Source organism: Gracilinanus agilis, chromosome 2 (assembly GCF_016433145.1).
Source record: "Gracilinanus agilis isolate LMUSP501 chromosome 2, AgileGrace, whole genome shotgun sequence".
NCBI lineage: Eukaryota > Metazoa > Chordata > Mammalia > Didelphimorphia > Didelphidae > Gracilinanus > Gracilinanus agilis.
In genome coordinates this window covers 5,572,162-5,589,102 of record NC_058131.1, presented here as the reverse complement: position 1 = coordinate 5,589,102, position 16,941 = coordinate 5,572,162, and the positions used below count along the sequence as shown (strand labels likewise).

Sequence of the window (16,941 nt, the reverse complement as noted above, 5' to 3'; positions counted from 1 at the left end):
GATTCCCTACGTGACCAATCCAGACTGAGGCAGTCTTTGTGTTTGGTCCTGGTCACCTGAGCCCCAAAAAAGCTCTGGTACCAGCAGGTAGGTTAATCCAAAATCAACTTGATCCCTCCAAGAGTCTATTAGGAGTCATTTAGAGAAACAGAGTCGGTAAGAGATATTTTATCTGGATCCCATTACAAAATCATCGGCAAGTAAAACTGTGTGTATGATTTTCTGTACTGCATGTCAGGACAGACAGAATGGGCCATCTAAAATAAAAATCTGAGGCTCCTCTTTTGACTCAGTCTTTGATCCCCACCTTTTTTACAATTCTTATTGGAGAGCTTTGAAGTGGCAGACCAGCTTCTACTGAGTTGATGACTTCCTTCCTTGATAATTGAGAAGCCTAAATCCTAACAAATGCTGCTTAGATAAAATTGCATATTCAGATTAAAACCGGAGTCTTTAGTCTGAATGCAGATTTCAATTGATGAGCATCTCCATGGGATATTTCCTCTCCCGGAATTATCCCCTGCGGAATTGGGGTTTGGAATTTGACCATTTGTCTTTGCATCTGTATTCTTTAGACTTCAATGGATTATGCGTGATTTATTGCCCCTTACCAACTGTGACTCTTTTTTGTTCTTTGCTTGAAATCAGTATATAATAAACTTCCATGCCCGCAGAATTCGGAACAGCATGGGCTAACCACTAGTCTGGTTGTTCTCATTTTTCTTTTTCCTGTCTTATCAATCTGACGCCTTAAACGCCACTCAGAACCCTCAATTTTGCATGTAGAGGCTGGCTCTCTATAGAGATGTCTGAAAGACAGGTGGAAATGGGAGCTTGGAGGTCAGCAGCAGAGAGATTACAGCAGGACAGGTAGATCTGGTCATCCTCAGCATAGACAGATAGTCATTAGATCCAATAGGGAGCCAAAGAGGTCCCCAAGGGAAGTAGTCTAGAGGGAGAGAAGAGGGCCCAGGACAGAGTCCTGAAAGGTCATCTGGAGGAGGCCAAGAAGGAGAGGTCATAGAGGGAAGAGGAGAACCCAGAAGGATAGTGTCCTGAAAACCTGGAGAGAAGAGATTATCAGGGAGCAGAAAGTGAGTTCAGTAGATTCAAAGTCGAGCTTAGAGCCAGGAGGTCCTGGATTCAAATCTGGTCTCAGATACTTCCTAGCTGTGTGACTCAGAGTGAGAGGACAGAAAGCAAAAGCCCATATTATAGATGGCCTTCAAGCAGTTTAGCTACAAAAAGCAGAGATACAGCAGGAAAGGAAGGGTCAAGTGAGGGCTTTGAGGCTGGGGGAGATGTGGGCATGTCTGTGGGCAAAAGGTAAAAAGCCAGCAAACAGGGAGAGCCTGAAGACAAGTAAAAGGGGGACTAATCTATTAGGAGAAGATGGGGCGGGATGAGGTCTTTCAACCAGGTCAAAGCATCAGCCTCACACTATCCCAGTCAATGGAGAAAGGAGAAGAGGTACCTCTGGACTGAAGGACAGATGTTCTGATTTTTAAAAAGGAAAGAGAATGGCATACACAAAGGGTCACTTTGGGAGTCTGATGCCCAGAGAAGGAAGGTATGTCACCAAGAGCAGGTTATACTGGCCTGACACTCTGTCCTTTTCTGACTCCAACAGATGAAGGTTTCTGTTGTGTTTCATCTAGATTTTGGCCAAGCTTTAATAAGATCTTTCATGCCATTATTATGGAAAAGAGAGGAATGTGGCCTAGGCAGAAGTGCAATTAGATGAAGTATTGAGATAGAGCTGACCAGCACACGCAAGGGGAGCTGTTCACTGACCTCTGAAAAGGGGATCCATGGTAGCCCCTTGTGCTACTTAACACTTTTATCAGTGAATTAAAGGCACAGGTGGCAAGTTCATACAGTTGGGAGACAACACAAAGTTGGGGACTGAGAAATAGAAATAAAAATAACCTATTAGGGTAAGGTACTTGGTCAAATCCAATGTCAAGAATATGAATCAAATCAATGCAAATGATGCAGATTTTGGCTTAAGAAATCAACCTCACAAGTATAAGACGGGGTAGGGAATGGTTCAAAAGCAGTTTGTCTTTAAAAGCCTTGGAGCTAAGGGGAAACAAAATCTCCATCTGAAGCAGCAGCGTGAAGGGGCAGCCCCAAAAGGGCAGAGCTTCTAGAGACCAGGGCTACTCTGCCCCAACTACATGGCATCCAGAGCACTTGGTTCTGTTCCCAGAAGCCCATTTTGAAAACAACACTGCTCAGCTGGAGGAGGACAATCAGCACGGTGAAAGGCCCTGAGTCCATGGAGGGTCAGGTGAAGGAACGGAGGAGAGGTCTCTGGGAGGACACAAGAGTTGTTTTCTAGTGCCTGAAGGAAGGGCTCATCTGTAGGAGAGGAGCTGGCCCATTCTGTGTGGGCCCTTGGGGCAGAATTCCAGCAAGAGTGTGACTAGCAGAGGTCTTCTTAAACTAGGGGTTAGCAACAACTTGCTTACCATGATAGGCGTCACAGAGCAGAAGGAGGGACAAGGAGAGCTCCCTCCCTGAATCTCTAAGTGAGGGTCTGTCAGTCAGATATACCATAGAAGGCTATTGCTTTGCTGGAGATGAGAAGTTGGACCGGGTGGCTGACGAGATCACCTCACCATGGAGTTCTATGAAAATGAGGCCCAAAGAAATCATCCGTCTCCTTCCCTTCCTCTACATCCTGAGACAGAAAATGGTCAGCCAGGAAAATCAAGAACTGAGCCAAGGTTCCATTTTTCCAGCTGACAACTTCTCAAGAAGCTGCAGTCGGGGCCTCCAACCTCTGGGCTAATTTTTACCCTTCACCTCCATCCTGCCCGGCCAGACATGGAGCGAGCGTCTGCCTTCAGCCCCATCACAACATCAGTGTCCCCTCTCCTAGCAGCTGGTCTTCACTGAGGTGTGCTCCCCACCCCCACCCTCTGACCAGGGGATTCCCACATGGGTCCATCCAGTCTCTTGTTATCTGATGAAATGACATGATTCTTGGCTGAGGGCTGCCCTGGGTCTTGGAAGTCAAGCCACGCAGCCCACTTGTTTCATAGGTCCCCTGAGGAGCTGGAGACAAAGCCAGGCCGCTGGGCCACACTACATGTCTGTCCTCCAGCTTCTGTACGGACGGATCACCTTCCCATTGCTGTGACTGAGCCACAAGGCCCAGCCTCCTTCCACAACCATCAGGACAGCAGATGAATGAGCATCTCACCTTAAAAAGTCTGACTGTCCAGTGGCAGCCTCCATTCAAACACACTGGCAAGAGAGATGGGGGCAGGGCCTGGAATCTCACTGGTAAAAGGAATTCCCAAGGGAAGACGGTTCCTCCATGAAGGCAGGTCAGCCCCTTCCCTAAACTGAGCAGTCTGAGAAAGCTGCCACGAAGTACACTGAGCTGCTGAGGGACAAGCCCAGAGCCACAGGCCTCGAACCCATGTCCTCCCAGCGCAGAAGCCAGCTCTCTGGGACAAAGACTTTTTTAAAAATAGCTTTTAATCACTGCAAATGACCCAGGGCTCACTCTCCAGAGACCCCACAGAGACAGTGAACAGAACATTTCATTTGTTTCTTTTAATGCCCCTTCATGCTAATGGAGGACAACTAGGTAGAGCCACAGTGAATGGAACCCCAGCACTGGAATCAGAAAGACCTGAATCAGATCAACCTCAGATAATGCCTGGCTGTGTGACCCTGAACAAGTCACTTCACCTTGCTTGCCTCAGTTTCCTTATCTATCAAATAACCTGAAAAAGTTAACAGCCAACCCCTCCAGGGTCTTTACCAAGAAAATCCCAAACAGGGGCAAGAGTAGGACAAGATGGAAACAAATGAGCAACAGTAATGCAAATGAACCAAAAGGAAACTAAACAGGCCCATCAGAACATTCCCCAGGAGGATCCCAAAGAGGAAATCTCACCTTGCAAAGGGAGGATCTTTACCCCAAATTCTTCAAGGTACCCCAGGGCACGAATGAGATCAAGTTCCTCCTGAATGGGGCTGGGACAATCAGTGATCAACTGTAAGCAAGACCTACAAAACAAAGAATTCATCAGGAGGCAGAAAGGGAAACCTAGAACCTCGCAGCCCCAGACTTCTCCAGATAAATTAGGACAGCTGACTTGGGCTCAGGATGACCAGAGTTCAAATTTCAGCTTGGACACGTCCAAACTGTGGGACTCCAGGGAAGTCCCTAGACCTCTCTGAGTCTAAATGGCTGAGTTAGAGGTAGATGGCAATCTGCCCTGGAGGAAGGACGCCTCCAGAGAGGAAGCCACAGGCCCTGGGCCTGGGCAGGCTTGAAACACAAGGCTACTTTGGTTGGTTGGTTTTCTCTAACAGGAGGTGACTGTTCTCTTATCAAATCCAGCATTCCTCGGGGAACTAACTCTGGCCAGACTGAAGCAAAGGAGGAGACCATCGCTTAGCTCTCTTGGCCCCTTGCCAAGGAAGCATCTCAAACAGGTCTTTAGACTCGCCGAATCCAGGGTTCTGGGGCACAGCTGTCCTTCCACTGACAGATTTCACCATAGCCAAAATCATCCTTGTCATCAGCATCTCCAAAATTAGTCAGGCTGGTCCATGAACAAAAGGCACAGAGGCAAGGCTCTGGCTAGCCTGGCCTGGAGACCTACCTGCTTCCCTGGCCTTCACAGGGTCTCTTCACTCTTCACTGTCTCCAGGAAGAAGTATCCCTGGCCTCAATGAAGGACTTGGAGCAGCTCAAGAGGTGCAGAGCACTGACTGAGCACTTGGCATGTGTCCAGCCCTGTGCCAAGCACTGGGAGGCAGGTACCTGGAGCAGGCTCTTTCAGAATTAGTGCTTGATGAATGAGTGAGCTGACCAATGAAGGAAAACCCGTCAGAACTTCCTAAACAACACGAGGCCACATCGGGTGGGAGCAAGGGCATACAGTGACCAATATTTCCATTAGGTGAGTGGAAACCCACAGGATGAAGAGATGGTAACAACAGAGGCAGCAAATCCTGTAGGAAGTGCTGGAGGAGGGGACCAGGAACAGACAACTCAATCCCCAGCTTGTGAGGGTGACTAAAATCCAGAAGTCTGTCCTGACCCCATCCTGTGCTGATTATGCTATCTTTAGTGACTTTGTTTAAAAATACGTAGTTTATTTCTCTGTTTCTTTTGAGCATTTTCTTTTTAAATTTTGAATTCCAAATTGTCTTCTGTCCTGCCATCCCTCCCCTCATCCACTGAGAAGAATCAAAATTATATCTATTAAACATGTAAAAATATCCAAAATATATTTCCATATTGCCAAAAAAAAAGGAGAAAAGTAGACTTCAGCTTGCACTCAGAGTTCCTCAGTTCTGTCCCCGGAGGCAGGCAGTGTGTTTTTATCCTGAGTCCTTTGGAGTTGTCTTGGATCATTGTAGGATTGGAGCAGCCAAGTCTTTCCAAGTTGGTCATCACTACAACAACGCTATTACTGTGTACAATTATCTCCTGGTTCTTCTCACTTCACTCTGCATCTGTTCAAACAGATGTTTTTCATGTTTTTCTGAATGCATCTCCTTTGTCATTTCTTTACAGCACAATAGTATCCATTGCAATCATACGCCACAAGCTGTCAGCCATTCCTCAATTGACAGGCATCCCTTCGGTTCCCAATTCTTTGTCACAACAAAAAGAACTGCTAGAAAGATTTTTTGGACATGAAGGTCTTCCTTTTTCCTTAATTTCTTTGTGATACAGACCTACTAGTGGTAATAGTTTTGTAACCCTTTGGGCATAGTTCCAAATCATTCTCCAGAATGGCTGGACCAGTTTACTACCAAATTGCTTCCAGTATTTGCCATTTCTAATAAGTGGGAGGTGGTACCTCAGAGTTGTTTTAATTTGCATTTCTCTAATCAATAGTGATTCAGAGCATTCTTTCATATGACTATAGAGAGCTTTGTATTTGAGAAATTAAGCTCTTATCAGAAAATTTTGCTGTAAAATTTTTTTAGATTACTTCATTGTCTATGGTATCTTTTAGCAGGTAGTTTCATTGATTATCTATTTTAATGAGGGCTATTTTTGCATTTGCTTTGTCTAGCATCATGATTTCTACTTAAAACACCCCAAATTTATTTTACTTCAGCTGAAGTCTATTTGATTCTTCTCTGGCCCTTTACTTTAATTCTGTGTGTGTCTCCCTGTTTCCACTGCGCCTCTTGTAGACAGCAGATCGTTAGATTCTGGTTTCTAATACATTGTGCTGTTTCTCTTTTTTTTTTTCCAGGTTAAGATGGCGGCAGAGTAAAAAGCAGTTGCTTAACCTCTCCTAACCCACACATATAGGACTCCTCAAGAAGACATAAAAACAAATCCAGACGAACAAAGGGACCCCACAACAGGGTGCAGCATTGAAGGTACGTGGAATCGGAGCATTTCCATGCTATAAGAGGGTGAAACAGCTCTCACTAAAACATGAGCTGAGCAACCCCCTTGCCAAAGCCAGCGCACAAGAGTTAGAGCAAGTTTGGGGCATCCATTAAGTCCTTGGCAGCTACCTGGGGTCACCAGGGCCTGCTCCTGAGAGCAACAAGACTTAAAACCCCAAAAGGCTAAAGAACGCACAGATTTTGAACACTGACCTTAAGCGCAGGCACGGACGCGGACCCTGAGAGCAGGCACGGACCCTGGGTGGGGACTCAGTGCAGAGGGGTGCATGACTGTGGAAGCAGTGCCCTGAGGCTGTTAAAGGAGCTTCAGGCAGAGGAACAAGCAAGAGGACCACCAGGAGGCTTGACCCTGAGAACAACTAGACCTGAGACCTCAGGAGCCTAAAGAGCGCAGCAGACCCTGGGCGTGAGAATAAAGCTAAGAGGGCACCTGGTGCAATGACTCAGGTGAAAACTGCTCCACAGCTCCATAGGCAGAGAGCCTGTCTGCCTCACCCAGACTTCTGATTGAGAAAGAAATAATAATAATGGCAAGCCAGTCACAAGAACCCCAAAAGAGAAAAATCAAGAAGAAATCTTCAACACTTAACAACTTTTACACAAAAAAAAAAATCCAGACAACAGAGCAAACAGCAGAGGAGAACAAACAAGTAATCCCATCCAACACCTTCCCAAAAAAATGAAAATTGGTCACAAGCTCTTGAAGACTTCAAATCTGAGATCATGAGAAAGATGGAAGAGATTTGGCGAGAGAAGTGGGTAATAGTTCAAAAGGAAATTAATAGGTTAAAAGACAGAAACTCTCAATTGGAGAAAGATGCCCCCAAATCAAATGAAATGGCAAGCAAATTGGAAACTAAAATTAAACACCTGGAAAAAAAGGATAGACCAAACCGAAAAGGAAAATCATAAGATTATAACAGAAAACCAGTCTCTAAAGACCAGAATTGGGCAAGTAGAAGCCAATGATCTCTCAAGACAGCAAGAACAAATAAAGTCAAAAGACTGATAAAACAGAAGGAAACATGAAATATCTCACTGAGAAACTGACAGATCAAGAAAACAGGTCTAGAAGAGACAATTTGAGAATCCTGAAAAAGCATAAATTAATAGAAATTTGGACTCCATACTAAAAGAAATTCTTCAGCAAAACTGCCCTGAAGTACTACAACAAGAGGGCAATATAGACATTGAAAGGATCCATAGATCACCCTCTACTCTAGACCCTGAAAAGACAACCCCCAGGAATATAATAGCCAGATTCAAGAGCTTCCAAGTAAAAGAAAAAAATTACAAGAAGCCATAAAGAGACAATTCAGATATCAAGGAGCACCAATCAGGATCACACAGGATCTGGCAGCCTCCACACTATTTTGTTGCTTCTCTTTTATGGGTGAGATCCGTTCCCATTCCCATTTCCAGTTAGGATTACTAACTGTGGATTTCCCATTTCCTTCTGTTTATCCTTCTAGCCCTCCTCCAAAGTCTGCCTTGCTTCTGACCACTGCCTCCCTGTATACATCTTCCCTTTTATCACCTCCCTTTCCTTTCTCCTATCCATTTCTCTACTGGGTAAGATAGATTTCAATATACAGTTGAATGTGTATGGATGTGTGTGTACATACACATTCTTCCCTCTTGGAACCAATTCTGATGAGAGTGAGGTTTCGGCACTGCACACCACCCACCAGCCATTTTTCCCTCCCCTGTAAAAGGTCTTCTTTGCATGCTTTTCCAATGTGAGAAAACTTTCCACGTTCCACCTCTCCCTTCCTCCTTCTTTCACTGTGTCCCTCTTTCTCATCCCTTTATTGATTTTTGTTTTTTTGGAGATCATTCCAATGTAAGTCACACATGCTCTCTATGTAACTCCTTTTAACTATCCTAATAATGATAAAATTCTTAGGAGTTACATGAATCATCTTCCCATAAAGGAATGTACACAGCTTAACTTGAATGGATCTCTTCCTTGTTTTTTTCCTTGACTTTTTCTTCCTTGTTTTCCTTTTTGTGCTTTTCTTGAGTCTTCTGAAAAGTCCAATTTTATATTCAGCTCTAGTCTCTTCATTAAGAATGCCTGAGAGTTCTTTGTTTCATTAAACATCCATTTCCCCCCACACCTGAGGACTGGCTATAATCTTAGCTCCTTCAATTCCTGGAATACCATATGCCAAACCCTGTCCTCCTTCAATGCAGAAGACACTAAATCTCGGGTTATGCTGGCTGTGACTCTACGATATCTGAATTGTTTCTTTCTGGTCGCTTGCCATGTTCCCTACTTGGCCTGAGAGCTCTGGAATTTGGCTCCCCGGTTCCCACACATGGGGGATAGAGGAAAGAGATGGATAACCAGGTGAAGAATTCCCAAAGCGAATGAAGAAACGGTCAGGAAAGCAAAGTCGAGTGGATCAAGTGAGGGACAGTAAGGGCAGGAGGAAACCCCCGTTGAGAGGTGGACCTGCCCAGAGAGGGTGTCCCTCCTGGCCCCACGTGGTGACGCCACTGCTAGGAGCGTCTCTGCTTCTGGTGCAGGGTTGGGGGCTGAGGAGTCAACAGACAGAGGCAGAGACAGGGCAGGGGAGGCTCCACTTTTACACGACAATTCCAGAGGGCCTCTTGCCAAAACCCGAACCCAGGACTCAAAGGCGAACACGCTCTATGTTGTCTTCATGTGGAGGAAAGAGGGAGCTCCCTTAGGAGAGGAAGGAAAACAAGGAAGGCTCCGAACAGTTTAGTCAAATCCCATGACCCAGGTGGAGAAGGGTGGCTTCCTCCCAGAGGAAGGAAAGAAAGTTTCTTAAAAGGCCTTGTTTGGGCCCTCCGTCTACTGCCGACGACCAGCAGGCGGCCCGCGGGAACAAAGAACACTTTCCACTAAAGAAAGGGAAGTGGGCCAGAAGGGCAGACTGTGGCAGGTCACCAGGGATCCCTGGTTGCAGGTAAATGACCATAAACTCGTCTGAAGAGGGCTGCAAGCTGGGTGGTGCTGAGCTGCCCCCTCCGCCCCCGGCCTCTTCGTTTCACAGAGGTAGCCCTCCTCCGACCATGGGAGGTCATTCGGATGATCTCCTGATCCACCAAGGGCCGGGGAGGCTGGAGAGGAGCTCTGAAGGGAGCCAGCGCGCGGCCGCCTCCTCCTTCCACGTGGTTGTTCTTGTCCGTTCCCAGAGGTCCGTTTATGACTATCCTTCCACGGATGGGGAAACGGAGGCCCAGAGAGGCCCGCTGACACAGCGGCTGGTGGCTGAGGGGGAACGGAAGCCCGGACCTGGCCTCCTGGTGAGGGGGGTCCGTCATGGGCTCTCCAAGCAAGGCCTGCCGCATGAGGACCCTTCAGAAGGGGAAGGAAACAAGCCGCAGCTTCCCCCCGCCTGACCAGTCACCCATTGCAGCTCCTACGAGCTGGGCGGGGTGCCCCAGGCGGCACTCGAGGGGGGCCGCTGACTGCGCCTGATGCCCCAGAGAGCCCCTCCCCCACAGGACAAGGAGGAGAGGAAGGGGGAAGGCGGCCACTCAGACCCCCTGTTGGGGAGATGTGAGCCCCGGCCTGGGGTACAACCGGCCTCCCCGGAGCTCTGCCTCTGCACCCCGGCATGCCCTGAGGGAAGCCTTGGGCTGGCTCCATGCCTCATGCGCAGCCGCCCCCAGACGCTGCCTTCGGGGCGCAGGGAGGGCCGGCGGGGGTAGTGCTGGGCTTGCTCCGGGGCCAACATTCCAAGCGGACCTTCGAGCTTTGGGTCAGAGAACGTCGGCTGCCCCCTCAACACAGGGCCGCGGGGAGCCTCCTGGTGCCGCCATCCACCCACACGGGCGAGTGTCCAGGGAGCCCGCCCGGGGGGGCCGTGCAGCCTCGCAAGCTCTCGATGCCCCCCAGGCCGGGCCCCGGGCGGCGGGCAGAAGCCTCCTACCTGGCCAGGTCCATGCAGCTGTCGCTGAGGCTGGTGGACGAGTTGAAGTACTCCCGGCTGGCCGCCAGCACCAGGGCGATGCTCTTCTCGTAGCCCACCCTGAAGGGGGCCTTCCCTCGCGGGGGGCCGGCACTGCACTGCATCATCTGGCCGGCCAGCTGCAGCGTGTCCAGGCGGCTGGCACACAGGAGGCTCTCCGTGAAGATCTGCAGGAAGGGGAGAGCCGCGTGAGGCAGCCCCAGCCCGGGCCCACACGAGCTATGTCCGACTCATTGCCGAGGCTCCTCGTGGGGGGATCTCCTCCACCGCCCCCCACCCGAGACTGCTGGGAAAATCCCCTCGGAATACGGAGGCCCAGCCCAGGAACAGAGGGCCAGACCTGGCAGAGCCCACTGCCTCCCCCGCCCAGGAACAGAGGGCCAGGCCTGGCATAGCCCGCTGACCCCCCGGGCTCTGCCCTTGCTGCCTGCTCAGGCCTAGCGGGGACAACGGATGTGGAGGGACGCACAGGATGAGGTCTCTCGGCCCGGAGGTGGTTCGCATTTAGACTGGAGCTGTGCCAGAACCAGGATGCCCGCTTGTTCCGGGACTCCAGGAGGTGGGCAGTCGGGTGGCTGAGTGGGCCGAGAGCCAGGCCTAGAGCCGGGAGCCCTGCCCAGCCCTTACAGGGCACGCCGAGGATGGGAAGAGGAAGGTGGGGTTCAGAGAAAGCAGGAGGAAGACGACTCCTCCTCCTCGCCAGCCCCTCCTGGCAGGGCACGGAGCAGGCTGCCTTCCGCCTCCCCTCCGGGGGGACAAAGGGGAAGAGGAGGGTCGGCAGGAGGCTGCGGCCACGCCTTTGCCCCAACGGCCCTTCTCGTTAAGGTGTCCCTGGCCGGGGGCTCCCGAGAACACGTGCTATCATGTCAGGCCAGACGGAAATCACAGGATCCTAATTCGGGAGCGGCGAAAGACCTCGGAGCTCTCCCGTGCACTTCCTTTATGTTACGGATACGGCCTGGGGCTAATGACTTGGTCCACATCAAGCAGATATGAAGTTTAAAAGGCAGGATTTGAACCCACAACCAGGGTTCTTCCCCCGGGCCACCCTCTCCTGTAACTCTACCATCCTGACATGTAAAAAGGTGCCCTTGGGGCCCTACCGGCTCACGTCCCCTTTCCCAGAATCCCTTAGCAGGGGGCCATTTCGGTTCCTAATTGATTGGCCTACAGACTCCTTCAAGAGCTTTTTCAAAATTCTCTTCATGCCTTGCCGAGGCCCCCCGGGAGACGGAGAGGCGGCCATGAGCGATAAGCCTGGAAACTGATAAAGGAGGAGTTTAAAGTCCAGGAAACCTCTGAAGCCGTCGGCTCTCGGGATGGACAACTCTGTGGAGAAACTTGGTCAAGCCCCGAGCCCTGGGCAGAATACTGAAGAAAATGGGCAAATCCAGCAGCGCCGGAATATCCGCTCGTGGCGGCTCCTTCGCTCCTAACTTGGAATTCAAGCTTCGCTCGAGCACAGACAATGGAGGGTCTGCGGCTGACAGGATGGAGATGAACGTGGGGCTCCGTCAGGCGTGGAACAAGCACCCCATTTAGATGGCCTCCGCCTTGGGGCAGCAGCGTGAGCTCGGCCCCCATGCCCGGCACCCCAAGGAGTCCGGCCGTCTCCACCCAACGGGCCACGAGGGGGAACGGCCTGGGAGGTTTGGGTCCATTCTCCACCGGCAGCATGAGGGTCTGGGGGCCCCCCGTCCAATGCCTACTGAGCCCCGCTCTGAACCCGGCCACCCCCTTCTTAGAGGATGGGGAAGGCGAGGCTGACCTCGTAGCAAGCATCGGGCTCCAAGCAGGTGTAGACGGTCCGCTGCATGGCCAGCATGTCCTGCAGCAACATCTTCCAATGGGACTCGCCGACCTGGGGCTGCCTGCAGAGAAAAGGAAGGGGCCTTCTTTAGAGCCGAGAGCGCGGCCGCCCCCAGGCAGCCCCCACGATGTACAGCTGTGGACAACGGATGGGACAGGCTCTCCTCAGAATGCGGGGCCTGACGCTGGGGGCTCTGATGTCGGGGGGAGGCTGTGCGGCCTCCTTCTGGCGGCCCTCCTAGGGGCAGAACCTGCTCCCACACCTCAAGGGGCCCCCCACCTCGAGCGAGGGCCAGCCTTCTCGGCCAAGGCTCTGCCGGGGGTCGCGGGGCAGATCTGACAAGAAAAGCGCCTGGAGCTGCTCTGAGAGCTGGGAAGCCGGCTCTGGGTGCGAGCGCACCTCGGAGTGCCCCGTCTGAGTGGGGGCAGTGAGTGGGGTGCTTGGCTGCTTTCCTCAGTGACCGCCTGCCGGCGCCGCTCAGGGTCAGGGACGAGTACAAGGGAGGGGAGAAGCACCCACCGGAAGGGCACTACTGCGCCTCAAGCTGAGCTCCGGGGGTCGCAGCAGGAGGGGGCCAGGGGGCACCCCTTTTCTAGCCTGCTACAAGGGGCCTCTTCCCACAGGACCGTGACACACAGACAGACAGACACAGCAGGAAAGCCGCACGTCTCGGGACTCAGAAGAGCCAGACATGGCAGGACACGCGCCCGCGGTCCGGAAGTCGGGGTGATGCTGCGCCCGTGCTGGGGGCCCGCCGGATACTCACCTGCGTGCGGTGTGCCGGGTGAGCCGGATCATCAGTTTGCGGGCCTCTTCCGCGTCGGCCTGGGTGCTTTTCACGAACGAAATGGGCTTCTGAAGGCCGTGCTTCTCCAGGAGCTCGGACACGCTGTGGACAGGCCGAGCAGAGCTCTGAGGGTGCCGCCGCCAGGCACACCGTCCTTGTTCTAGCACTTCCCAGGACGTGGGCGGCCCCCCAGACCCCCACACACACACACACAGGATGGCCCCAGGCTCCGGGCTAACACAGGAGGGCCATCTCTGTGCCCGCAGGGGCCTCCCCAAAGCGTGTCTGCGTTTGGGTGGCACAAAGGCCGAGTGCCCGCAGGACCCTCGGCGCCAGCTCCGGGCAAGGTAGGAGCCGAGCCCAGCTCTTGGCATCCGACGGCCCGAGTGCGAGCGAGTCCTCCCACGCAGGGAGCCCACAAGCTGAGAAAGGGAAGCAGCGCTCCTGTCCGGCCTCACGAAGCAGGCTGGCCGGACGGGGCGGGAGACGGGCCAGGGAGGGCCGGCCTGAAGGCACCCAGAACATGGTGAAGGCGGGCTGGCCCGGCGTTCCCTGGCAGCGCCGCGGCCCGCGAGGTCCGGCCATCTGTTCCAGTCGAAGCAGGCAGTGCCGGGTTTAAAACAGCGCCAAGAAGGGCATCTCCCGGGGTGCCTCCAGGCTCCTCTGGCCAAGACCCCCTGCGGCTCCCCGGCCACACGAATGCCCGCTAAAGGCACTTGTTGTGGGGCGGACGGGGCAGAAGAGGAGACAAGCTGGCCGGGCCGGCCTCCGTGAAGGCCGAAGGCAGCCGCCTTCCTCACCTGAGAATCTGCTCCAGCTGGTCCACCTTGTCATGGAGAGCGGCGGCCTGCGCAGTCTTAAGGCTACGAGAAGGGAAAAGGAGGGGAAAATGAGGCGCAGCCCCGGCTCCTTCCTGCTGGGACGTCTGGTGAGAAAGGCAGAGACGGCCCGAGCCGGGCCCATGCCAGGCAGCCCAGAGGCCCTTCCGCCGTCCCCGGGGCTGGATTCTGCGCCGCCCGCCAGGGACCCCAAGCTCCGCCGGGCCTCGGGGGCCTCCCCAATCTCTCTCCTCCTTCAAGTCCCAGCTTGAGCCCCAGCTTCTACGAGAGAACCATCTGGGTTCGCCCTCCCCATCCCCACAAATGCCTTGGACTCATTTCATCTCTGCTCTCTACGTCATTGTGTGTGGACCCACAAACGCATGATCAGTGACAGATTACACGTGTGTCTTAGAGCACACGCATGGCACGCAGGCTGTCTTCTGGACAACCTGAGCTCTGAGGACAAGGATGATGGCGCTTTTCTCTCGGCGTGGCTCCTGCTGGCGCACAGTAGTAGAATCCAATCAATTCTTGTCAGTTTACAGGCCAAATGCCCAGAGGCCTTCTTGTGAGTCAGCCCCTGGCATTCTGGGGTACGTGAGGGGCAGCCCCCCAGAAATGCCAAAAGGAACCCTGTCGATCCTGACTGAGTTCCGTCAGTGCCAGGATCCTGTGGCCCCAGGAGTCCCCCCAGAAAGGAAGCCTTGGCCTAGCCTGGGCAACATGGGAGAGGGGTGACTGCGAGCGTCTCCATCCGCAGACAGAGCCACATAGGGAGGAGGAGGCTGGCAGGGAGAGGCACGCGAAGATCGAAATGCCAAGAGCATGAGCGGATCGAACCATCCCAATCTCGGCTGGGGACGGGAGGCCTGAATTCAGAAAACAAGGCCTGAATTGAGCTCTCGAGATGATAACTCCATCCATGGGAGGGGATAAGAATACAAGGAAAAGGGTGCAGTGAGGGAGGGAGGCCTCCATAGGGGGTGAGTCACCCCCTGGAGCTCATCTCAGGAGGTCAACCATGATGGCCAAAGGAAAGGCAAGAGGCCCTCTCAGAATGTAGCCAGACCTCTGAAGTCCTCAATCCGACAGCTCTGCCCTACAGAACGGGAAACCGAGGCCTACGGAGGACAAGAGATCTGCCGAGACCGGCCAGAAGGAAGTCCAGGCTCCCTGGGCTCGGGGCCTCGAGGGCTCTCTGCCCTGCAGGGCTCTAGTTAACCAAGGGGTGAAGCTGGCCTGAGCCTCCTAAAGGAGATTCGGTGCACATCCAAAGACCCTTTTGTGAAAAGAAACACAGGGAAGGGCGGCCGCTGGCAGGCGAGTCCTTACCCGTATCCTCTCTGCGGGAGGCACTCTAAAATATCGTAGCAACAAGCGAGCTGGTCATCGCGCTCACAACCGTAGATGCACTCCAGGGCGATCTCCATCAGCTGATCCTGGTCCGGGATGATCTTCTGCTGAAGCTGGTGAAGACAAAGCAGGCTGGGCTCGACACGAGAGCGTCTGCCCGTGACTTACCGCCGGGAAGAGCGCCATCCGTGCACTCCGAGCGGGCGCCATTAATCAGCTGTAAAAACCAATCTGTTGACTTTTTTTGCTTACAGACTTTTGAGATCTTTAATAATTCTAAATGAAATCTCGTTTTAATTACAGAACCAGTCAGAGAAGCTAATTTCTAACCTCTGTGCTTCGCATCTGCAGAAAACAGACTCTCCAATTTATGAGCCACTGAGGAGGAATCGGATCGGGCTAGGCACGAGGCATTAAAATGGCAATTCATTAAAGGCCACGCTTGCAACCCTACAGCCATCTTTTATGTGATCCGATTAGGAATAGAGGGAGAGACTGTAATTTCTAAGATACATCCGCCTACATTATAAAACTATTGTTTTTCAATTATTGTTTGTAAATCATTCACTTAAACACACGGTCCAGGACCCTGGAACACACTCAAAAGGGTATAAACGAGGCCGTGCCCAGAGCAGTTCAGGCGCAGAGAGCACTGGCAGCCTGAGAAAAACGGCCGCAGAAGCACCAGTGCTGAACCCCGAATCTTCAGGGCATCCTGACGACTGTGAAATGTGAGAACCTGCACAGAAAACACGTCCTCGTTCAGACGGACTTCTCGTAGCATCGCACAGGCAGTTCAGAACTGTTTCCCTAAAGGAAAGGGCAAAGCACTGGCCTGGGTCACGCCAAACTCCCTCTAGATCTTGGTTGGTTGGTTGGCTTTTCAGATTCTGATGCTTGCAAGTTCCCATGGAAAGAAACAGGCCCCAAATGGTGAAGAGAACAAAATCACGAGATTTCCCCGGTTAGAAATACCCAAAATGTGACCAAGATCAAAGGGGATAAACTGAATCTGCTGGCCAAGGCCAGCGAGGCTTCCCGAAGGGTCAGTGGGTGACATCCTGGCAGGGATCCTCTGCAGACAAGACTACGGCCAAGGAACCACCAAAACTGTCTGTCATGACCCATCAGATCAGCAGCGTCCCCAGGGACGGAGAGAGGAAAGAGGCATCGCAAATCCTCTATTCTCCCTCCTTGTGTCACCCATGACAACAGGGAGTCCCGCTGCCCTTCGAGGACTTACCCGTGAACCCCCCACGAGGAAGTGGCCCCACAAAGACGCCACCTGCAGGGTTCTTCCCCTCCCACAACTGGTGAGGCCAACTGTAATGGTGGGGCACCAGGGATGTTAACTGTTATTATATATAATATAATATAATATAATATAATATAATATAATATAATATAATATAATATAATATAATATAATATAATATAATATAATATAATGTAATATAATATAATGTAATATATAAAATAATATGATATGATATGATATGATATAATTAATATATAAATATAATAATATAATATATATTAAATGTAACTAAATAATATAATATATATAAAATGTAACTAAATGGTTTGTGGGTTCACACTGGGTCGAAGGAGAGACAGGACCAACCAGGTCCAGGCTTTACTGCCAAGCTGTTAACTGTCACTGGAATGGCGGTTGGCCCAACAGTCACTCAGCCCTCCTAGGCCAGGGTCTATGGAACCAGCAGGCAGGAGGTAAAAGTTTATACAGTTTAATTGAGGGAAACAACAATAAAGGATGGGAATAAGGGATTCTCTACTTACAACCTAAGGGCAAAC

The 16,941-nt window shown here is 51.9% G+C and overlaps 1 protein-coding gene across 1 annotated transcript in view; it reads right to left on the bottom strand.

The window, feature by feature from the left end:
* Positions 1–16,941, bottom strand: part of NBAS (NBAS subunit of NRZ tethering complex) — a 141,176-nt gene that overhangs the window by 58,621 nt on the left and 65,614 nt on the right. Inside the window, exons 26-31 of the mRNA XM_044663007.1 lie at positions 15,106–15,239; positions 13,753–13,815; positions 12,932–13,054; positions 12,124–12,226; positions 10,317–10,522; positions 3,917–4,029 (exon numbers count right to left, since the gene is read on the bottom strand). Of these exons, the coding sequence (XP_044518942.1) occupies positions 3,917–4,029; positions 10,317–10,522; positions 12,124–12,226; positions 12,932–13,054; positions 13,753–13,815; positions 15,106–15,239 (742 nt within the window). The remainder of the gene's footprint in view (positions 1–3,916; positions 4,030–10,316; positions 10,523–12,123; positions 12,227–12,931; positions 13,055–13,752; positions 13,816–15,105; positions 15,240–16,941) is intronic.